The sequence below is a fragment of the Pelophylax lessonae genome (genome assembly GCF_965119305.1).
Source record: "Pelophylax lessonae genome assembly, chromosome: 7".
Lineage (NCBI taxonomy): Eukaryota > Metazoa > Chordata > Amphibia > Anura > Ranidae > Pelophylax > Pelophylax lessonae.
In genome coordinates, this window is record NC_138774.1 from 122,891,738 (window position 1) to 122,916,785 (window position 25,048).

Sequence of the window (25,048 nt, forward strand, 5' to 3'; positions counted from 1 at the left end):
ATGTTTTCTGGATACACCATGCAACTCATACAAATAAGAAAGAAGGGCTACAGCAGCCAGACCACAATAACAGGTAATTAAGTGTAGCGAAAACTGACCAATTGCTAAGCACCCAACATACACTGCTCAAAAAAATTAAAGGAACACTTTGAAAACACATCAGATCTCAATGGGGAAAAATATCATGCTGGATATCTATACTGATATGGACTGGGTCTTTCATTCCTAACTGTGTTAGGAATGAAAGAATGCCACATCATTTGATGGAAATGAAAATTATCAACCTAAAGAGGGCTGAATTCAAAGACACCCCAAAATTTAAAGCAAAAAAAAAAAAAAAAAAAAAAAGAGATACAGCAGGCTTATCCATTTTGCTGAAATTTCACTGCAGCAACTCAAAATGGTACTCTGTAATTTGTATGGCCCCCCACGTGATTGTATGCACGCCTGACAATGTCGGGGCATGCTCCTAATGAGACAATGGATGTTGTCCTGGGGTATTTCCTCCCAGATCTGGACCAGGGCATCACTGAGCTCCTGAAGAGATTGAGGTGCAACCTGGCAGCGTCAGATGGATCGAGACATGATGATGTTCCAGAGGTGTTCTACTGGATTTAGGTCAGGCGAGCATGGGAGCCAATCAATGGCATCAATTCCTTCATCCTCCAGGAACTGGCTGCATACTCTCACGAGTTTGGTCATTGTCATTTACCTGGAGGAACCCAGGACCCACTGCACAAGCGTAGGCTCTGACAATGGGTCCAAGGATTTCACCCCGATACTAATGGCAGTTCAGGGCAACATTATCTAGCCTGTAGAGGTCTGTGCATCCCTCCATGGATATGCCCCCCCCAGACCATCACTGACCCACCAAACTAATCATGCTGAACGATGTTACAGGCAGGATAACGTTCTCCAGGGCTTCTCCAGACCCTTTCACGTCTGTCACATGTGCTCAGGGTGAACCTGCTCTCATCTGTAAAAAGCACAGGAAGCCAGTGGCGGACCTGCCAATTCTGGTGTTCAATGGCAATAGCCAATCAAGCTCCATGGTGCTGGGCTGTGAGCACAGGGCCCACTAGAGAATGTCAGGCCCTCAGGCCACCCTCATGAAGTTTCTGATTGTTTGGTCAGAGACATTCACATCAGTGTCCTGCTGGAGGTAATTTTGTAGGGCTTTGGCAGTGCTTATCCTGTTCCTCCTTGCACAAAGGAGCAGATACTGGTCCTGCTGATGGGTTAAGGACCTTCTACAGCCCTGTCCAGCTGTCCTAGAGTAACTGCCTGTCTCCTGGAACCTCTTCCATGCTCGAGACTGTGCTGGGAGACACAGCAAACCTGGCAATGGCACGTATTGATGTGCCATCCTGGAAGAGTAGGACTACCTGTGCAAACTCTATAAGGTCCAGGTATAGCTTTATGCTACCAGTAGTGACACTGACCCTAGCTAAATGCAAAACTAGTGAAAAACAGTCAGAAAAAAGGGTGAGAGTGGGTAAAAAAAAAAAAAAAAAAAAAGTCAGTGGTTTCCACCTGTAAAACCATTTTGGTTTTGGAGGGTGTCTCATTGTTGCCCATCTAGTGCACCTATTAATATCATTAGAACCAAAGCAGCTGAAACTGATTAACAAACCCCTCTGCTACTTAACTGACCAGATCAAAATCCCCAGAGTTTAACCACTTCCCGTAAACCGATGTACCTGTACATCGGCTTGAAGACGTGGCTGTACCAGAGTGATGCCTGCAGTTAGAGGCATCACCCCAGTATCGGTTTTTAGAGCCGGCGGTCAGCTTTCTTGTGATAACAACCGGATTCAGCTTTGATCAGGTGATGAAACCTGGAAGAGACATCGCTTCCGGTTTACTCAGCGGCCAATGGCGCCAATTTAAAAAAAAACAGTATTGAAAAACGCAGATTTTGGCGTTTTGAATACTTTTAAGTGCAAAGGGATTTTAGACCCAAAATCCCTCAATAAAGAGTACCTGTCACTGCCTATTACAATCACAAGGGATGTTTACATTCCTTGTGACAGCATAAAAATGGATAAAAACATTTTTCTTTAAAAAGGCACAGTGAAAAAATTAAATAAATAGAAAAAAAACATTTGTAAAGCACCCCTGTCCCCGTGTGCTCATGCACCAAACAAAACACATACATAAGTCACGCCCGCAAATATAAATGGTGTTCAAATCACACGTGAGGTATCCGATTGTCAGAGCGAGAGCAATAATTCTAGCAAAAGATCTCCTATATAACTCTAAACTGGTAACCGTTAAAAATTTCTAAAGCGTCGCCTATGGAGATTTTTACGTACCATAGTTTATCGCCATTCCACAAGTGTGTGCAATTTTAAACCGTAACATGTTGGGTATCTAAACGGCATGACATCTTTCACAATATACAAAAAAACTGGGCTAACTTTACTCTTTAGTTTTTTTTTTTTAATTCAGTAAAGTGTATTTAAAAAAAAAAAAACTTCAATTTGAAAGACCGCTGTGCAAATACTGTGTGACATAAAATATTGCAACGACCGCCGTTTTATTCTCCAGAGTCTTTGCTTAAATATATATATATATATATATATATATATATATATATATATATATATATATATATATATATATATATATATATATATATATATATATATATATATATATAATGTTTGGGGGTTCTAAGTAATTTTCTAGCAAAAAATACAGATTTTAACTTGTAAACAACGTGTCAGAAAAAGGCTTGGTCCTTAAGTGGTTAACTAGATGCTATAGTCTGATTAAAAAATGTTACTTTCATTTTGTTGAGCAGTGTATGACCAAATGATACCCAAACAAATTTGCCCACAAATGTCAAACCAGATAATTCATTGACTGTATATCCCATCATGGAGGTCTTTACTTTGTAGAGACCATAGCATGCTTTGTAGTGCAGACACCACAACATGCCTAGTTTTAGAACTGACTGTACTGCTTTTATTGTGAACAGATTTATCAAATTTTCATTTTCCAACTTTTATTCTCAAATGGAGACTTGAATCTGATATTGTGCTTTTTAATATGCAATGCAGAAAGCGCTTACTTTAAGAGGATGTAAAGGCTCAAGGCTTTTTTTTACCTTCACGCATTCTATGCATGAAGGTAAAAAACCTCCTCTGTGCAGCACACCCCTCAAATACTTACAAGCCCCACTGCGATACAGCACTGTGCAAGAGAGCCTCAGGTCGTCAAGGACTCTCCCTCCTCATTGGCTCCCGTTGCTGTGAATTACCGCCAGTGAGCCAATGAGGAGAGAGGGGGGACAGGATTGAGCTGCAGCTCCATGTGTAAATGGACACGCAGAGCAGCGGCTCGGTAGTGAGCCTGCTCAGATGCCCCCATTGTAAGATGCTTAATCTGGGGGCACTGGGCAAGAAGGAGTGGCCAGGAGCATTGTCAAAGGACCTGAGAAGAGGAGGATGGGGGCTCCACTGTGCAAAACCACTGCACAGAGCAGGTAAATATAACAGGTTCATTTTTTTTTTTTTTTAAAAAAGGTCTTTAATATCGCTTTAAAATATGCAGATCAATAGGGTTTTTGACCTTCAAAAAAAATGAAGGGGCATTTTGGGCTACATGGGTAAAGCAACAAGTAAAATGTGCTATCCTACTGCTCCTACTTATCAGCAGTTAGAAGAGTCTTGTGACTTCTTTCAGTGTCTGGTTAAAGCTTGTGGGAGGAGTTTTATTCTCTCCTGATTGTCCTGAGGATGCAGGATCCCTGACCCCCCCCCCCCCCCCTGTCTGGACAGTGCTGATCACATACACTCTCCCAAGAAAACACAGTAGCATTACACACCAAACTGAGCATGTGCAGCAGCTTATCCCCTAGACTGTACTATCAGGAGATGTGGAAAAAGGGGAGGATCAGAGGAGCCAGGATCAAAAAGCCTTTTTGCAGAAAATTACCCTCTTAGTTTCCATAGTGAGTATAACAAGCAGAGTCATTTGCTGTCTCAACTTATATGGACATATGCTGCACAAATTTTCTCTTCATTTTCTAGCAAACTAAAGATCTATTTGATTATTTTTACGAAGCCCTGAAATTAGGGATGCACTGAAATGAAATTCTTGGCCGAAGCCGAATAATAATGAAATGCTTGGCCGAATACCGAACGCGGTGTTTCGCATTTTTTCCATTTATTTTGCCAATTTTTTGTCCTCTCTCTTGTCCTCTCGTCTCTCTCTCTCTCTCTTGTCCTCTCATGTCTCTCTCTCTCTCTTGTCCTCTCATGTCTCTCTCTCTCTCTTGTCCTCTCATGTCTCTCTCTCCCTAAATGTTACTGTAGGGAATGGGATTCAGTGCACACTGCAGCCTTGTACCATAGGGTTAATGTTAGTGACACTGTAGGGATTGGGAAGGATGCTGGGAATGGAAATCAGGAAGCTCCTCCGAGTCCCTTTCCCCTGCCTATGTAAATATCGTGACCTCGGCGATATGAATATCGCCTACGGCCACAGAACGATAGTCGATATCATATCGACTATCGTTCAGCCCTATTGTTCGGCACAAATTTATTCGGCCTTTTTACTTATTCGGCCGAACACCGAAAGTGCTTTTTTTGCTATTTTCGGCCGAATAATGTTCGGTTGCCGAACATTCGGTGCATCCCTACCTGAAATACATCGGCTGCCTAATGTGATAATGAATAATTAAAGCAATTTAAACGGCTTTACCATCAATGGCACTTATATGTTGTATGTTTTAGGCTGTTAATTCACAAAACGAACACACCAGGATAGTTGTACGTATTTTGATATGATTATTTTAAGCGGAGTTCTGTGGGATTTGAACATTACAGTCACATGGCTTTATTAGATAGCCAATATCCTTATGTTCCAGTATCTAAACCAAACCTGGCTAATTTTGCAAGTAACACTTCCTGTCCCTTATGGATGGCTAGGTCACTCTTCATTGTATCTCTGGAGGAAGCCCTGGTTGTCATCCCAGGTTTCTTTACCGACTACAAACATATCTAATCATCTCCATTATACAGGGACAAGGCAATTGTAGATTTAATAAGATAGTTTAGGGAATTCTTCTGTGCAGCTCACAGGAAGTGGTAAGGCCACTGCATTTCTGGCAGAATCAACAGGTATTTTCTGTATTTGCTGAAAATGTTCTTAAAACAAAAAAAAAAAATACAGCCGCCACATCTAAGGACTTTAAGCTGCAAAATATTGCATTGCTGCTCTTGGTTTAGTTATCCTTTATAGCTTTGTGAATTGAACCCAATGTCTTACATAGTTATATTTTAACTGGAGCTGCAGGCCTAGAAGATAATTGCACAAAGTGTGCAAAATCTTTTCCAAACAGTAAGCTGTAGGTTTATTTTTTTTCCATCAACCGATCTAATGAATAAAATAAAAACGTCATACTTATTCTTTAATTCTGAAGTGGCATCCATGTCTTTAAACTCTCCCGCAATGTGAACTATGCCGTAGCAGGCCACTACAAAGGCCAACAAGGTTTGTAGAACTATCTACAAGCAAGAGAAAGAATGCGTTAAGGAAACATGGTAAAAAAAATAAATCACTATTGTAATCTGTGAAATATACAGGAGGTTTACACTGATGCGGTGCGAGGAATCGCATGTGATTAAGTACAGAAGTCACACCGCATTCCTGTTCAAATTACATGCAATTATTTGCAGTGGGATCTGAGCCCATTTATTTTGTTCGGCTCAAATCACACCGCACCCACACTTAATGCACCTTTTTTTGCCGTACTAGAATTGGATTGCATGGGCGTTCACAGCCATGCGTTCCAATTCAGCCAATTTCACTGCGTTTTGCCAACTCTTTTTGGGGTGTCGTTAACATTGACACTAGCAGTGGTTCACATGAACGGAGTGCGATAGTGATATGGTGCAGGAAACCAACAGGAATTTCTGTAAATTCCACCCACATCAGTGTGAACCGGAACTCAAACTTTATTACAGCAAGAACACCAAGATGAATCTCTCAACATTCAGTTTAAGAACACACAGATTAAGTCAGAAATACATTCTGATGCTCAGTTGACAACCAACTTTAAAATGAGGGCACACATGCATTACACAGGATTTCTTGGCTATAAAATGTCATATGTTTGCTTGTGACCCCTCCCCCACCACTTAGCAGCATCAAAGGGCAATATCTCCTCCCAGGTTAAACTAATAGCTGTTGTCTTTGTTTTCACTTGTATTGTAATCTAGGGAAATGTGGTACTGTGAATGGAGCAAAAATGGTTCTAAATGACAAACATGGGCCATTTCCATAAACAATTAGATTCCTTTATTCAGCTGTTTGGATTCTTATAAAGTCAGTCCACTATACAACAAGCAGTATGTTAAAGATTTGCAAATATTTTGCCATAAAATGACACTATACGTTCCACAGACTTTTCCATAAAAATTATACATACTTGAGGTTTCTAGTGAGCCTGTTTCATGAAGGCAAAGCCCTGCTGGGAAACATGCCTCTGAGTTCTCCTGCTTCTTACTTTACTCTTAAGCCATATTGCTGGGAATTTACCAAAACTGAAGCACCTTTGCATAGTAACCAATTAGCTTCTAACTTTCGTTTTCAAAATGTAACTAATCAAGCTGAAGATGGAAGTCAACTGGCTGCCTTGCCATGCACAGCTGCTCCAGATTCTGTCTTTAGTTTTAAAAAAGCCTAGCACAGACGGGCCGAATATTAGACGGTTTATCTTGAATTAGCCGATATTCGGCCTGTGTGTACTGAAGTCAGTCCGTTAAAAGCCGGCCATTTAGCCAGTTTCTGTTGAAAAGGCATGACCGAAAAAGGATTGCCGACTGGCTCGTGGACAACGCTCTCAGCCAATGACAGATCGATCACCGGAGTGTGTTCTGGCGGGGGGTGAGGGAGGTCGCTGTACTAACCATCCAATGTTAGTACAGCGACCTCCCTCACCCCCCCCGTCCGAACACAATTTCTGAGCGGTCTTTTTTTTTTTTCAGCCCTGCTGGGTTGAAAAAAAAAAACTACTAAGGGCTCTTTCACACGGTCCGCTCCGTAGGCGGATCCGTGTTGCTCAGCGGGGATCGATCCGCGATCCCCGCTGAGCCGGGCGGGTGACAGCTCCGTCTCCGCTTGCAGAGCGGAGAGGGAGGTGTCTCAGCCCCCGCTGCCCTCTATGGGGGGATCGGATGAGAGCGGACCGCTTGTCTGCTCTCATCAGATCCGCTCCGATTACTGAACGGATGGAAAAATAGGGTTTCCATCCGTCCAGATTTCACGCACAGGATCGGATGCGGATGGCAGCGGGTGTCAGCGGAGGTGTCTCCGCTGACACCCGCTGCCCCATAGAGCTGCATGGAGGATCCGATCAGATCTGCCTAAAAAACTGACAGGCGGATCTGATCGGATCGCCCGTGTGAAAGAGCCCTAAGTGTTCGAGGCCTAAATTGCCCACAATGGATTCTGTCAAAATTGTCTCAAACAATTGCCACTGCAGCCCCCTGGCCCTTTAAGAGGATCTGAACGCCCAGAGGCTGGTTTCCTAATGATCTGATTAGCTCTCACAGTGGTCACATGATTAGAAGAAATGTTTGGGGGCGTGCAGTGAGCGCACTTCTCAGTACAGAAAAGCCTTTCCACATGAACGCAGTGCATGGCGACTCAGTGTGAAGGCCCATCTGCTGTATATATGCATACAGCTAGTGGGAACGGGCTAGGAATGTGTGTATGTACACAGGACTGCTCCAAGGACATTTGAGTCTAAGTGGCAATAAGGGTAAAGACTGAAGTGAATACGAGTATTCTTTGTATAGAAAAAATTCTTCAAATTTGCTTGGGCAAAACCTAAAGGACATACTTGGCATTCAAGTCTGTTCTAGCAGATTATTTTTCATATTACACAATATACTTGCAAAGTGTCCTGTAACCACAATCTAAAATGTGAACTGAGACAATTGGCTCACCTGACATTCCACAATGTGGGGGGCTTGGGGTTCTGCAGTATATGGACACTACCCATAAAACAAACAACGTTGGATGCTTTTCTACATCTGTTTTTCCACTGCAAATAAGCACCTAATATTCCACATGTGGTTCACTCACTCAAAGAAACTTGTCAGCATGGAAATCTGTGGGAAGCCATAACTGACCTTTTTTGAAACTATATTCTTGCTTATTAACTTTTGAGTAGTTTAACCACTTAACCTCCGGAAAATTGATGCCCCTTCATAACCAGGCAATTTTTTGCAATACAGCAGTGCATTAATTTAACTGACAACTGTGCAGTCATTCAACGCTGTACCCAATTCAAACTTATGTAATTTCCCCCCCCACAAATAGAGCTTTCTTTTTGTAGCATTTGATCACCACTGGATTTTATATCTTTTGCGCTATAAACAAAATTTTCTTCATAAATTTAGGCCAATATGTATTTTGCTACATATTTTTGTAAAAAAAAAATCCCAGTTAGCTTATATTGACTGGTTTGCACAAAATTTATAGCGTTTACAAACTATCCTATATATACTGGAATTTTAATTTATTTTTTATACAAGTAATGCCGATGGTCAGCAACTTATAGCTGGACTGCGATTTTGCAGTGGACAATCTGACAATGACACTTTGTGGGAACCAGTGACACTAATAGTGACCAGTGCTAAAAATATGCACTGTCACTGTACTAATCACACTGGCTGGAAAGGGGCTGAACATCTAGGGTGATCAAAGGGTTAAATGTGTGCCTAACGAGTGTTTTAGTGTATTATTTGTGTTGCTTTCACAGGTCTTGCTTGGCAGGGAAAGAAAATCCATCACATCCCCGATGTCAGGACAGAGCTCTGCATTGTTTACATATGCAGAGCTCTGCCCAGCCTCTCTCAACGGCAATCTGCGGGTTCTAGCAGGCATCCATTGGCCGACAACCGCTGATTGGCATTCGCTGCAACTAATCACAGACCATACCCAGTAGTGCAGAATCACAAATATACATGCGATTCTGCACTGAATGCAATTACAAGTATAAGCATCGCTGGACAAATCCCAAGAGCCAAGTAGCCAATTTTTATTTTTTTTCCTAGTAACTGTCAATGGAATGGGCTACAAAAAAATCCTGCTGGTTCCTGGACTGGGACAGACTGACTCTTGAACTACATTATCATTTATCCACTCCAAGGATAAAGAAATCCTATTTTCAGATTTGCACTTAATGAACCCAAAATCACGGTAAACTAATGGAAGCCAGCTTACATCTATAGGTAACGTTTCATCTTCCTTTTCAGTCAACCGCATATAAGAACGATCTGAAAGTAAAAAAAAAAAAAAAACAATGTAATTAACAATGTAATTAACCACTTAAGGACCAGGCCTTTTTCTGACACTTGTTGTTTACAATTTAAAAAATTCAAGTTAGACTTACCGGTAACTTGTTTTCCAATAGTCTTTCAGGACAGCACCTTAGAGAGAAGGCTCCTCCCTCTCCTCATTAGGAAACACCCCATCCACCAGATTTTAAAAGGAGGCTTCTCCCACCATTCATCAGTTTGTAGAAGAGTACCTCCGGCCCATGCTGGAACACAAACAGATATGGTTAATCACAGCAATACATTTTATACAATAGGGCGGGATCCTCCTGCTGTCCTGAAAGACTATTGGAAAACAAGTTACCGGTAAGTCTAACTTGAATTTTCCCTAAAACGTCTTTCAGGACAGCACCTTAGAGAGGATTATCGAGACTTACTCAATTTAGGGAGGGACCACAGCTTGCAGGACCTTTCTGCCAAAAGCCTGATCTTCAGCTGCCAAAAGGTCCAACCTATAGTGTCTAGCAAATGTGAAGTAGCTTGACCACGTAGCCGCTTTGCAGATCTGATCTGGAGTGGCACCAGCTTTCTCTGCCCATGTAGTGGCTAGCGCTCTAGTAGAGTGAGCTCTGATCCCCTGTGGGGGAGACAATTTCATTTGGGAGTAAGCCTCTGAAATAGCGGATCTGAGCCATCTGGCTATTGATCCTTTTGATGCCTGGCGACCTTTTTTGTTGCCAGAGAAAAGAACAAAAAGAGTTTGATGATCTAAACTCTTTAGTAACCTCCAAGTAGTGTATAAGGACCCTTCTTACATCTAGGTAGTGAAAGCTTTTTTCCTCATCTCCTGATGGATTAGGACAGAAGGTAGTTAACACAATTTCTTGTGAGCGGTTTCTCGTTGAAGCTACTTTTGGGAGAAACCCTGGATCCGTCTTGAGAATTATCCTATCTGGATATATGGACAAGAAAGGTTCGATAGCTGATAAAGCATGTAATTCACTGATTCTTCTTGCTGATGTTATTGCCACCAAGAAGACTGTCTTGAGGGTAAGGTTTTTTAGTGTAACCGTTTCTAGTGGTTCAAAAGGTTCCTTTGTGAAGGCCTGAAGGACCACCGACAAGTCCCATTTGGGGAAGCTTCTAATAGGCACTGGTCTGGAGCGGGTAAGGGCCCTGAAGAATCTGATTATTAAAGATTCTGAAGAAATGGGCCTTTCCAAGAATACCCCCAGGGCTGTAACTTGTACCTTGAGGGTACTTACTGCCAAACCTTTTCCTGCGCCCTCCTGTAGGAACTCCAAAATTGAAGTAATACTGTCCAATTTTTTATCTTTCGATTCACACCAGGTATTATATGTCTTCCAAACTTTTGCATATATACTCCTTGTGACTTTTTTCCTACTGGAAAGTAGAGTAGCAATTAATGCATCTGAAAATCCTTTCCTTTTCAGCAGTTGCTCCTCAGATACCAGGCGGTGAGCTTTAGCTTTTCCACTTCTGGATGATAGACTGGACCTTGAAGCAGTAGGTCTTGACGAAGAGGGAGCTGAAAAGCAGGTTTGACTGATAGTTGAAGGACAGTCGAAAACCAAACCCTTTTGGGCCAATAAGGAGTGATCAGGATCACTGAGGCGCTTTCCATTTGGATTTTTCTCAATACCAACGGAATGAGCTGGAAGGGGGGGGAGGCATACCCCAACCTGAACCTCCAGGGATGTGCCAGGGAATCTACTCCCAGAGAGTTGTCGTTTCTGTGGAGTGAGAAGTAAAGTGGAAGTTTTGCGTTTTCTTTCGTTGCAAACAGATCCACCTCTGGCTTTCCCCAAGTCTTGGTTATCAACATAAAGACTTCTGGGTTCAAGCTCCATTCTGCTTCTCGGATCTTCTGCCTGCTTAAATAATCCGCCACACTGTTTAGTGTACCTTTTAGGTGGATTGCTGACAAGGAAAGGAACTGCCTTTCCGCCCATTGCAGAATTTCCGTTGCCAACAGCTGTAGGGTTTTGCTTCTTGTGCCACCTTGCTTGTTTAGATATGCCACCGTAGTGGCATTGTCTGAAAGGACTTGAACATGAGTCCCCTGAAGATTTTGAGAGAAGGCAGCTAGAGCTAGGCCGACTGCCTTTAACTCCTTCCAATTTGAGGATTTCCTTGTCTCGGTGTGAGACCAAACCCCCTGTGCCAGGTTTTGGTTCCAGTGGGCTCCCCACCCCCAACTGCTGGCATCCGTTGTTAACCTCTGGTCTGCTGGGAAGGACCAGGCCAAACCCTGGGACAAGGTTATCTGATTTCTCCACCAAAGGGACCTCTTGACCTTGGTGGGGATTTTTACCTTTAAGTCCAAAGTCTCTGGATTGTGATCCCAGATTCTGAGGAGGAAATATTGGAGTGGCCGAAAATGCAGCCTTGCCCATTGGACAGCTGGAATTGATGCAGTCAGGTTTCCAAGGACTGACATGATCTCTCTGATCGACCACCACTGATTTGTTTGTAGTCTTGCTACCAAATTCTGTATTTTGACCTGTTTGTCTTCTGGTAGGAAGATTCTTTGTTCCACCGAGCATAACTGAAACCCTAGGAACTGAACCCGCTGAGCCGGTGTGAGATTCGACTTCTTGATGTTCACTATCCATCCCAGAGCTTCTAGATGACCTCTTGCCTTGTGCAGGTCCTCTTGAAGTTTTTCCTTTGACGGGGCAAAGAAAAGCAGGTCGTCCAGGTAAGGCACCACAGAGATTCCCTAAAGGCAGAGGGGAGCTAAACACTCTGCCATTACCTTCGTAAAAATACGAGGGGAAGATGATAGCCCGAAAGGGAGTGCTTTGAATTGGATATGGAGCACTTCCTTTCCCAGATTTACTGCCAACCTTAGGAATCTCTGTGAGCGAGGGGCAATAGGGATATGCAGGTAAGCATCCCTTAAGTCGATTGATGCCATGAAGCATCCTTTTGTTAACAGGGTTCTGACTGTAAGAATTGAGTCCATTCGAAACTTCTTGTACAGAACTGACCTGTTTAATGGTTTCAGATTCAGTATAAGACGAAAATCCCCCGATGGTTTCTTTATCAAAAATATGTGGGAATAGAATCCCTGATGTTGTTCCTCCACTGGAACTGGACAGACAACTCCCTGTCGCCTCAGGTCCTTTAACAGGTCCATCATAGCCAGGGCTTTTTCTGCATCTCTTGGGAGGTTTGTGACAAAGAACCTTTCGGGTGGCGTCTCTGAAAACTCTATGTTGTAGCCTTGGGACAGCATATCCAGAATGTATTGATTTTCTGTTATGGCCGCCCAATAGGGGAGGAATTCCCTCAATCTTCCTCCCACCGGCAATGTCTTGTCATTGTGTTTTGTTGGTTGACACAGGAGGATGGAAGAGAACACCTCCTTTCCCTTTGGGTTTTTGTGTCGACCAGTTTCTTCTCTTCTCCTGGGGTCTGCTATTTTGCTGAGCTTTTTGAGGTCGAAAAAGCTTTTTTGCTGCCTGTTTCTTCTTCACAGGGAAAGACTTATTTTTGTCTGCTGTTCTATCTAGAACAGAGTCTAGCCCAGGCCCGAATAGTAGATCCCCTTGAAAAGGAAGTCCACACAGCTTATTTTTAGAAGCCGTATCCCCAGGCCATGTCTTTAACCAAAGAGCCCTTCTGGCTGAGTTGGATAAAGCTGCAGATCTTGCTGTCATCTTCACTGACTCTGCTCAAGCATCAGCAATGAAGGCTATGGCCGTGGAGAGCGTGGAGAAGGAATCCAAAATTTCCTGTTTAGGTGAGTCTGCTGTGATGTGTGCTTTTAGCTGGCTAAGCCAGTATTCCAGATTCCTGGACACACAGGTTACTGCCATGGCAGGCTTCAGACTCCCCACGATGGATTGCCAGGATCTCTTAAGTTGCTGGTCCATCTTCTTATCCATGGGATCCCTCAGGACTCCCATGTCTTCAAATGCTAGGTCTGTTGACCCAGAAACCTGGGAGAAGGCTGCATCAATCTTTGGCATCTTATTCCAGGGAGCTCCTGGGTCCTCATCAAAAGGAAATCGCCTTTTAAAGGCTTTAGGGAAGAAGGTTTTCTTTTCCGGATCAGCCCACTCATGTTTTATTGCATCTGAGATGGTCTGATGCACTGGGAAGATACGGCCCTTAGGCTCTTCCAAGCCTGCATACATTTTATCATGCAGGGACAGTTCCTTCTTTTCCTCCTCTAGACCCAGGGTGATGTAAACTGCCCTCAGGAGACCATCCACTTGCTCTAAGGATAGTTTGTATTTAGTGGGCCTACTTTGTGCCCCTCCCTCCTCTTCTTCCTCTGAATCCTCTTTGGAATGTGAGGGGGAATTATCTCCTTGGGTGGAAGGAACCCCTTCTGTCCCCACCGAAGGAACCAATTGTGAACCCTGAGAGGACAGTGAGGCTGATGGCTGACTCAGGGCAGGATCCTGTAGGGATGACCGAAAAGATTGGATGGTAGCATCCAATTCCTTCCTCACAGATGCGACTAGGTCGCCACAAACTGCAGATGCTTCTTCCTTTACTAGTGCATCAATACACCCCTGGCAAAGTGTCTTTTTCCAGCTTTCCGACAACTTTGCTTTGCATGAAGGACACTTTCTCTTGGAAACAATTTCAGAGCTTTTAGCCTGGAAGACATGAATGGGAAAACATACACATGCTTCTTAAGAGTCAGCCAGATTCTCAGGGTCACCAAGGTGCACAGAAAGACATTTTAAGGGAAGTCCCATGTGCCCTGACAGGCCCCCAGCCACCGGGGGGAAAGAAAAAAGGGATGGAGAGAGACCCCACAGTAAGATAGGCCATATAAAGATACCCCTTACCTGGGCCTTACTGGTGCCTGTGCCTGTCCCACTCGCTGAAGAAGCTTCCATCGCTTGGCAGCGGTATCACCCGTGGCTTCGGTACCGGTTCCGGAGACCAAAGCGCACCTGCACTGGACCGGATCCAGAATAAGGCACCAGCTTGCTCCTCCCTTCTTCCTCTGCGTCCGGCGGAAATGACGCCATACGCCCCCTGCAGAACGCTGCCCTTTCCGGAACCTCACTTTCGGTCCGGACGAGCGTCACTCGATCCGGAGAAATGGCGGCAAATTTGAAAAAAAGGCGGCGGAAGTCTAAGAAAAATCGTTCCGCTCCTTCAAGATGCCTTCCCAGGGCTGTGCTCTGCGGGGTCCTGACTCAGCCTAGAGCACTGAAGAGGAAGAAGGAGCCCATGTACTGCAGTCGGTCGCATGAATGGGAGAAGCAATCGTCTCCAAAAAAGGGTAGGTGGACGTAGGAAGCCCTGTCTCTCAGGATAGTACCTTAAGAGCCCAGCTCCCCACAGAGGTGTTCCTCGGTCGGAGGAAACACAAAAACTGATGAATGGTGGGAGAAGCCTCCTTTTAAAATCTGGTGGATGGGGTGTTTCCTAATGAGGAGAGGGAGGAGCCATCTCTCTAAGGTGCTGTCCTGAAAGACGTTTTAGGGAAATCAGAATTTTTTGCTAGAAAATGACTTGGAACCCCCAAACATTATTTTTTTTTTTTTTAGCAAAGACTAAGGAGAATAAAAAATGGTGGTCGCCGCAATATTTTTTGTCACGCTGTATTTGCGCAGGGGGTCTTTCAAGCTCAACTTTTTGGAAAAAATACATTTCGCTGCGTTAACCACTTAAGCCCCGGAGGATTTGGCTGGTCAAAGACCAGGCCCTATTTTGCGATTCGGCACTGGGTGACTTTAACGGACAATTGCACGTGCGACGCTATACCAAAATGATATTGAAGTCCTTTTTTTCCCACAAACAGAGCTTTCTGTGGTATTTAATCACCTGTGGGATTTTTATTTTTTGCGCTATAAATAAAAAAGAGTGACAATTTTGAAAAAATAACAATATTTTTCACATTTTTTATATGAAATTCTCAAAAAAAACTAAATTTAAACATCAAAATTTTTTTAACATTTTAGGCCAGTTTGTTACCTGCTACATATTTTTGGTAGGGAAAAGAAAAAAAAAAAAAAAAAAAAAAAAAAAATCGCAATAAGCGTTTGGTTTGCGCAAAAGTTATTGCGTTTACTAACTACGGAAAAGATTTGTCATTTTTATTGTTTTTTTTTTTAACTAGTAATGGCGGCGATCTGCGATTTTTTTTGCGGGACTGCGACATTGTGGCGGACAGATCGGACCCCTGACTGACATTTGACACTTTTGGGAGTACCAATGACATTACTACAGTAATCAGTGCTATAAATATGCACTGTTACTGTCAAAATGAAACTGGCAGGGAAGGTGTTAATTTTATTGGTGATGCAACGGGTTAAGTGTGCCCCTAGGGGCAGGATTCTAACTGTCAGGGGGCGTGGCTTGTTAGATCATCACGGAGACATATGATCCTACATAGCAGGATCGCATAGCCTCTGATGATCTAAGGGAGAATGACAGACGGCTGTGTTAACATCAGCCGTCTGTCTTTCTCCCTCTCCTGAGGGAGATCGCGAGTGGCCGACTGACATCGGAGCCGCTAGTCTCACACACACAGGGATGGCAGGGAACAAGCGGGGTGGGAGCGCGTGGGCGAGCGACGTACCGTTACGTCACTTTGCCTGTAGGGGGCTGACTGCCGCAGTATATAGTCGTGCGGCAGTCGGCAAGTGGTTAAAAAAAACAAAGTTAGCCCAATTGTTTTCTATAATGTGAAAGATAATGTTACACCAAGTAAAGAGATACCCAACATGTCATGCTTCAAAATTGCGCACATTGGTACTTAAAAATCTCCATAGGCGACGCTTTAAAATTTCTACAGATGACCTCAGATCTCACATCTACACTAAAAAGCAAAAATAAATACAATTAAAAAAAAACCCTGGATTTTTTGTCTTACCATAAAATGCTTTTCTCTGATGTTCATTGACAGACACAGCTTAACATCTTCTTGACCGATGGGTTTATGCTGCTCTCCATAGGAGTAGGACATTAGGCAGAAACAAATTTGACCACGCTTATAGGGCAGTGCCAGGGGGTATACTCCCACGTCCTGCTATAGGGCTTCAGTTTTGTAACAAGCAGTGTCAGAACAACAGAAAACCCAACTCAATCGAGGGGCGGGTGCTGTTTCAGTCAAACATCAGAGAAATGGATTTAACCGTAAGACAAATCCTGTTTTCTCTTTTGTTTATTGACAGACACAGCTCCATATCTTCTTGACAGATGGGACGACCCAAAGCAGTGTCAATATGAGGGGTGGGAATACCAGCGCAAGAAATCACAAAAGGCTAAACATAGCCAACCAGGCAAAACAAGAGCTCAAAAGGAACAACTGGAGCTCATCTGACAAAAACAACTAATACACCCTCAAAGGAGGACTAAACCTCTCCAATAGCAGCCTGCAAAACCTTGCGGCCAAAAGAAGCATCCGCAGATGCCAACACATCCACCTTATAAAATTTTGTGAAAGTGTGCACAGACGACCATGTGGCCACCTTGCATACCTGCATCACTGACGCCTGATGACAGAAGGCCCAGGAAGCACTAACCGAATGGAAGGTAGGATCCTGACCCTTACTGGAATAGGCCTGCACCACCATCTGTCTGATCCATCTGGAAATGGTCGCAGCAGATGCGGCCATCCCCTTATGGGGTCCACCTGTAAGGACAAATAAAGAATCCGATTTCCGGAATTAATCAGTCGCCGCCATGTACACCGCGATTGCCTGAACCACATCCAAAGAATGTAAGGCAATCTTCTTAAGATGCTTAGGACACAGAGAAGGCAACACAACGTTTTCATTCAAATGGAAACCAGACATCACTTTAGGAAGGAACAACTGATGGTACAAAGCACCACCTTGTATCTGAACCACTAGGTAAGGTGAATGACAGAACAACGCAGCAAGCTCCGACACCCTGCACGCAGAAGTAATAGCCACCCCCCCCCCCCCCGAGACTCACACCAAGTAATGTGCGCCCTCCAGACTATGATAAATCCTCCTAGAAGTTGATTTTCTAGCTTTTAACAGCGTAGGAATCACCAATTTAGACATTCTAGCCTTCAACACCTGACTTTCAATAGCCGGGCCGTCAAAGTCAGCGACTAAGGCAGATCTTCCCTGAGAGGGAGTCTCCAAGGGACATCGACGACCAGCCGTACTACCGTACTAGGTCCACATACCAGGACCTGCGAGGCCAGTCCAGTGCCACTAGGATGACCGACATATTGGGATATGAAAGTAAGTGTCTTCGATATCGATAGAGGCCAGGAAATCCCTTTGATGAAAGGATGCCACCACCGTGCGAATGGACTCCATTCAAAATTTCTGACCCGCACAAAGCGCTTCAAAGCCTTGAGATCCAGAACATTGCCTTCCTTCCTGGGAACAGTAAACAGGTTTTGAATAAAACTCCTAAAAACTTTCCGGTTCGCCAGGTCAGGAGGAGGTTGTCCACCTTCCAAATCCTGGCGCCCATTCTGTTAATGTCTGTGAAACCAAGATTATGGCAAACACTGGCAGCAGAATGGAACCAGCCATAGTGAAAAGATATCGAACCAGATATTCACCTCTCTTGTCAAAGGGGTCCTTAAAGGACAGAGTCCTACACCGGAAGGAGGGTGGCTTTATTCAACCTGTGGTACTACAAGTCCCAGTGCACCAAAATCGCTATAGCAGCAAGTCAGAGTCAAATAAGCCCCGCAGGGACTCACCACCCCCTTCTCAGATGCGGATGCAGAGTGTCAGGCTGCACGCCGTGCGGTGATCAGAGAGGAAGAGGAAGTTCATAGAACTGCCACTAGAGGCCGAACACCCCCCCTTCCCACCATAAAAATCAGGTATGGACTCGGGTATCACGACAGGCAGACCACCCACCATCTTGACATGGGGGTGCTGCGGGCCAGAGGTACGCTGCAACTTATGTCATGACTAGGATCGTGACCAGGGCTCTACGTCCTCGCGAGACGTTTAACTCGCCGGTCAGCCCCCATCCAGTGGAGCTAGGTCACGGCCAACCCAGTGCGGAGCTAAGGCCAGGTCGTGCTCGCTGTCCAGACTGGGAAGTACGTAAGGATCTAGGATATCCAGTCCATCGCCCAGTCCGGCAGTTGACTTTAGTTCTCACAGGAACAGGATTGTAGTTCGAAAATAATAAAAAGAAAAAAAATTAGTTTAAGAAGAAAAAATTGCTAGGACCAGAGATCCCAGCAAGGAACTAGGTCCTTACTCCTGACGAAGCAGAAAAAGACTGGTGTCTTATAGCAGGAAGTTGGAGTATACACCCTGGGACTGCCCTATAGGCGTGGTCAAATTTTTTTCTGCCTAGTGTCCTACTCCTATGGAGAGCAGCATAAACCCATCAGTCAAGAAGATATGGAGCCATGTCCGTCAATGAACGAAAGAGAAAAGTCCTTTTTTTCCATCATGAAAAAATGGCCCCTTTAAGGCCGTTGGGAGGAAGCAACGTATGACATTGCTCCAGTCCTCCAAGGCCATAGAGTCAAGTGGGGGCAAGCTTGCCCTTACTCGACTTCCTGCCTAGGAGGAGAAAGGATAGGATAATTTCCCAGCTACCGACAGCTCCGGTACTTGGGGAAAACAACCAGGAAGCGGTGAGAAGGGGGGTCAGCTCTCCCGCCACCCATAAAAGTGATCCTGCGGCAAAGCAGCCACTGGGACCACTTTTTGAGAAAGAGGACCGGCTGCCCAGTAAAAAAAATATTGGGATTATGGCAGCTATCTGTATTTAATGTAGCTATTTCATGTAAAAGTAGGGATGTATAACTGATGCGGGCGGTCCTGAAGTGGTTACATTTATAAAAATATATAAAATATGCTTAAAATTTATTAAAAGCATTTATTAGAGAAGTCATGTAAGCAACATAGCAGATGCATCTATGTTTATATCAATATGCTGTTTTCAGATGCAGTATTCTAATATGGTTAAAGAGGAAACCCAACATGTTTTCTGTTTAAAAGCTCAAGTTCTGGCACAAAAACTCATTAAAATATATTCCTCAATAACTACAGAAGATTGAAATCCATTTTGTGAGCACCAATCATCTTTGTAAATCCAGGTTTTACCATTTAAAAGAAGTAGTGGCATCACTGCGCTTTACATAGCCTGTGTAGAGAGCAGAGTTGTGGGAGGGACCCAGCAGGTCCACTCACTCCAGGCTGTCTGTAGAAAACTACAGAAGGGGTGGAGACCAGACCAGTCACCCTGCACAAGGAGAGAAAGAGCAGCAGTGACCGGTCTTTATTACAGGCATACACCACTTTTAAGTACACAATGGGATCAAAGCATGTATGTAAAATGAAAACATACTTCTAGTGAAGCAATACCTTTTTTCACTTCTCAATGTATGTAAATACACTAGCTCTATAGGAAATCTTGGTCAGCTTGGCATGGCACTGCTCCTGAACCATAAGTGACAGGGACACTAAGCTTGGGGAGCACGTTAAGGCAGGGCTTGACAAATTTGCCTGAAATCTAGGAGCCAGCTAAAAAAGTTAGGAGCCAGTTTTTTTTTTTTTAACTAACAACCAAGCTTTACTTAAAAAAAAACGATACTGAATTTACACATAAATACGACTAGAACCCAGCTCTACTCTATAGGGCAATCAGATGGAAACAGACCATCTGTCTGTTTCCATCTGATGCCATCTGATCCGATCCACAGGATGGATAGAAAATAGAACCACTATCCGTCTGTTTTTGGTGGACGGGATCAGATGGCGGCAGATTACCGCTCCATAGAGGAGACTAAAGGGTCCGATCAGGTCTGCCTGGGAAACTGACAGGCAGACCTGATATCAGACAACCTGTGTGAAAGGGGCCTTCAGCTGTGTGGCTGTGGCATTGCAGGGAGATGATAAATTATATATATATATATATATATATATATATATATATATATATATATATATATATATATATATATATATATATTATATACACACACACACACATTTTTTTTTTCAATAATTGAAAAATAAAAAATTATCTGCCGCCATCTGATCCTGTCCGCCAAAAATTATTATTATTTTTTAAATAATTAAAAAAAAAAAATAATAATAACCACACTCCCTGTCCACTTACCTTTAAGCAAAGGTAAGTGGACAGGGAGATGAAGCCTGCAAAAACTTCCATCTCATCTCCTCTTGAGAAGGAGATGGGCAGGCATTGAGAACAGGCAGTGGAAACAGTCATTAGTGACTGCTTGTGAAACTCCCGGCCACCACAAGAGGGCGCCAGTTCACCGTTGGAAGCCTCTCTCATCTCACAGAAGAAGGCCGAAAAGTCGGGGGCCTCAACTTTCGAACGGCGCGGTAGTCCGTGCACTCGGGGAGGAGATGGGGGGGCGCAAAAGGGACAGGACACCTCCTGCAGTGCACTCCAGGCGCCAGGTCGCTAATTCTAGTCGCCAATGAGACCTGGCACCCGGGTTTGTCGAGCCCTGCATTAAGGGGACCCAGGACTATCATATGGTAGATTACCTAGGCAAAAATGGATATGTTGTAGCCCAGGGTCCCCTCTCAGTGCTCCCCAAGTTTGGTGTTGCTGTCACTTATGGTTCAGGAGCAGTGCCACCTCAAGCTGACCAAGATTTCTCATAAGTAAGAGTGGACATGATTGGTAGGAAAGGTGATTGACCAGAGAAGAGAGCAATCGCAAATGATGTGAAGGAGAATGATCATACAGAGGAGGATAGCAAATGGAACTGAAGGGGAATAATCATACAGAGGAGAAGGGGGGGGGTGTATGAAAATGGCATGAATAAAGTGAAATAGAATGATCACACGGAGTGGTCATAAAGGATGAACAATCATGAGTGAAGCAGGAGGGCATGCATGGAAATGAATGTGAATGATCCTACAAGGCAGGATAAGGGTATGGATAAAGATAAGAAAGGCATGGATGAGGAGAAGGTTGAACTGGAGGAGGGCGATTATCCAGAGGATTAAAGAAGCACAAATGAAGTGATTAAAAAAATGATCATACAGGGGAGGAGAGGGGGGGGGTGGTTGTAAATGAAGGAGAACACTCACATGGGGAGGAGAGGGGCATGGATGGCAATCAAAAAATTTAATTATACAGAGGAGGGGGCACAAAAGAAATTAAGAAGAATGACCATAAAAAGGCAGGAGAGCAGCATGAATTAAGTGAAGTGGAATGATCAAAGGTAAATAGGTGGAGTAAATGGAACAAAAAAAAAAAAAGTTGGAGAGAAGCATTGATGGAAATGAGGAAGAATGATTATACAGAGGAGAGGAGGAACATGGACAGAAATGAAGAACAACCATTAAATGGCAGGAGATGGGAAATAGATGTAAACGAAGAAGATTTGACATGCAGAGGAGAAAAGGGCATGACAGAATTAAGGAGAATGGTCAAAAAAGTTACGAGAGGGCATGGATGAAGTTAAGGGAAACAATCATGCAAGAGAGAAGGGGAGTGGATGGAACTGAAGGAGAACAATGATATGGGCATGGGTAGAAATGGAGAATGATCATACAACGGAGGAGAGGGGCATGGATGAAGTGGAGGATGATTATACAGAGTAGAAGAGAAGCATGAATAAAGTGATGATAAATGTTCACACAGTCATACAGTGGAGAGAGGAATGGATGGAACTGAAGGAGAACAATCACACAGTGGAGAAAGGGCATTTATGAAAGTGGAAACAAATGATCACGTAATGAACAGCAGGCATGGATGGAAGTAAAGGAAAATGATAAAGGAGAAACTACATGGGTGGAGGTGTAAGGATGATCACTAAGAGGGAGGAGAAATGGCATGGAAGAGAGGCGTAAACAGCACTACTTTGGTGGGCAGTCAGAGGACAAAGTCCTGCAGAGCTAAACAGTAAAGTGCACGAATAGTCAAAATGTATATTTCTTTTGGGTACAGTAGAGAAGGGTTAAATCGGCAATTTTCTGTTTGTGTACCATTGGGAATTCTCCCTTTACTTTTTGTCACAGAGACACAACAGGATATTAAAGGAAATCTCCCAACGTGAGGGGAATTCTCTCCTAAGACAGGTGTCGCCTTAGGAAGATTTCCCCTTACCTTTTGTTCTGGGGAGAACTTTAAAATTTTGGATTTCCCCCACACTTTCTCTCTTGGTCATAGTGGTGACCAGTATAAATAGAGGAATGATTCTTTCTAATGGGAAGACTACAGAAACACTTGACAGATGGTCTAAAGTGGTTTTGCCCAGAGATAAAGTTTAAAAATTTAACAGGCAATAAGAAGTGATAAAAGCTCTGGGTGACATCATGGGATTTTTGTTACTCTAAAAGCCCTTTCTCGGAGTTCATTGACGGACACAAGAGAAGTTCAGGATTTAGAAAAAAAAAAAAAAAGCATACTTACCTAGGCGGATGCAGCATTGAACCAATGCTGCATCTGTCCCCCGCTGGCTCTGCACTGAACTAAGCAATCAAAGATCGCTGATCACTCATTTCTTAGCATCTTGTGAGCAGAGAGCCAGGGACTGTCAGTTTCCAGCTCTCTGCACTGACAAGCACCCCCCCTTCCCCCCTACACTTACTGGAGCATGCAGCTGTGGAGGGGAGCTAGGCTAGGCTTTGACCTGCAGCACCTCGGAATATAAACATTCAGTCCGCTTTTTAGAAGCATATGACTGGCGGTAAGCAAGTGATAGGATACCTCCTGGCTCCTGATGTAACCCTGTAAATGCCACTCCCACACACTAGCAAATGAATGCATTGCATGTGGCTGCGTCCCCATTTATTTGAATAGGTTAGTTCAGCAGCAATACCCACTGAAAGCATACATACTGTGGCATGTGAACCATGAACCCCCCTATCTCCTACCTTAGCAGCCTAAAGGTAGGCATTTGGGGGACGGGCTAAAAAATGAGGCTTAACTGTGTGTTTTTAACACCCTCAATCACAAATCTAAACAAGATCCTAAAGCAGAACTCTACTCCATTCTAGTGATGTGAAATCTGCAAGCTCCTACACCTGAGCCGGCCTCATCTTCAGGGTTCTGGATCTTCGGCAACATTGACTGAACAGAACACAACCAGAAATTCATTCATCCTGGCAAATACCAAAATTGTACACATGCACCACTCAGTGTACATAGTCAGGAGTGCAGGCGGGTATCCAGAGGGTAGCTAAGCAGCAGCTTCCAGGTGATCCTGCCACCTCCTGAATGGAGAATGATCCTGCCACCTCCTGAATGGAGAATGATCCTGCCACCTCCTGAATGTTTTTTCTGCCACCTCCTGAATGGAGAATGATCCTGCCACCTCCTGAATGTTTTTTCTGCCACTAACACGCCCAGCGTTTTGACTGGCGCGTGTGATGTGGCTCCATTGACTATAATGGGTGAGTTTGCCAGGCAGAGCCACACTGTCAACTCGATACACCATATTAAATTTGTGTAAAGCATTGCAGCTCGTGTACACCCATTTGGCTGTACTGCAGATCTTAGGTGGGTGGTCTTGGGGTGGCAACGTAAAATGCCTTAACTGTGTTTTTACCACCCCCTGAGACAGAAGACATAGTACGTCTCTTCTGCAACACATTCTGTCATACATTTTATGTAAGGGGGGATGGTAAAGTCCCCCTTTTAGTACACCTGACATTTATAACAAATAACGATACAGACTTGATTGTGACAAGTTCTCTTTAAATGAAATCACATTCCCCAGCCTGCTATTTAATCAAGCCAACTCTGTAGAATAGCTTAGTTTCCTTCTCATTGCTGTGCTTGATGTAGGGCCTCCCCGGCCGTGCAGGCCTGACAGACCGAACACACTACAGCTGCCTTCCATACACAGCCCAGAGCGCCTTTCCTGCACCGGGTGCATATACATCCCGACTTACGCTGAGCCGCTGAGAAGGCCGCATGTGCCAGGGCAAAAAGTCCGGCCCCCACCAGCCCTTTCCAGATCGAGGACGCCATTTCTCCGGAGTGCCTCCACTCCCCGATAATGCAAACAGCCGGCGGTCGCTGTCCGTGACGTCACACACCTCGGGCGACGATTGATTACGACAGACGTATTGCCGGATGTTTTTCCGCGTGCGTGCGTGAGTGCGCCATGTTGTGGTTGTCAGAATTCAGCGTTCTTTGTTAGCAGTGGCTGCTAGATAGAACCTTATGCTGATTGTTATTACTTTCTATTGATAACTCTAGACAAGAATGTGGAAAAAAAAAAGAACTCTCCAGCAGAGACACAATAATAAAGCCCTGGCAGGAAACCAAAAATAATTTCAATGTACACAAATTATAAATAAAAAACAATGAACTAATGTTGAGGGTGGAGTATTATATATAATATATTACCAAAAGAATTGGGACTTCTGCCTTTACATGCACGTGAACTTTAATGGCATCCCGGTCTTAGTCTGTAGGGTTCAGTATTGAGCTGGTCCACCCTTTGCAGCTATAACAGCTTCAACTCTTCTGGGAAGGCTGTGCACAAGGTTTAGGAGTGTGTCCATGGGAATGTTTGACCATTCTTCCAGAAACGCGTTTGTGAGATTAGGCACTGATGTTGGACGAGAAAGCCTGGCTCACAGTCTCCACTTTAATTCATTCTAAAGGTGTTCTATCGGGTTGAGGTCAGGACTCTGTGTAGGCCAGTCAAGCTCCTCCAGCCCAAACTGCCATGTCTTTATGGACCTTGCTTTGTGCACTGGTCCAAATCATTTGGTGGAGGGGGGATTATGGTGTGGGGTTGTTTTTCAGGAGTTGGGCTTGGCTCCTTAGTTCCAGTGAAAGGGAACCTTTAAGGC

General features: G+C 44.1%; 1 protein-coding gene across 1 annotated transcript in view; it reads right to left on the reverse strand.

Annotated features, from left to right (window-relative positions):
- The window catches only part of MMGT1 (membrane magnesium transporter 1), a 24,650-nt gene extending 356 nt beyond the window's left edge, over nucleotides 1-24,294 (reverse strand). Inside the window, exons 1-3 of the mRNA XM_082264689.1 lie at nucleotides 24,137-24,294; nucleotides 9,244-9,296; nucleotides 5,413-5,516 (exon numbers count right to left, since the gene is read on the reverse strand). Coding sequence (XP_082120815.1) covers nucleotides 5,413-5,516; nucleotides 9,244-9,296; nucleotides 24,137-24,215 — 236 coding nt within the window. The 5' untranslated portion in view covers nucleotides 24,216-24,294. The remainder of the gene's footprint in view (nucleotides 1-5,412; nucleotides 5,517-9,243; nucleotides 9,297-24,136) is intronic.
- Between the last annotated feature and the right edge of the window lie 754 nt (nucleotides 24,295-25,048).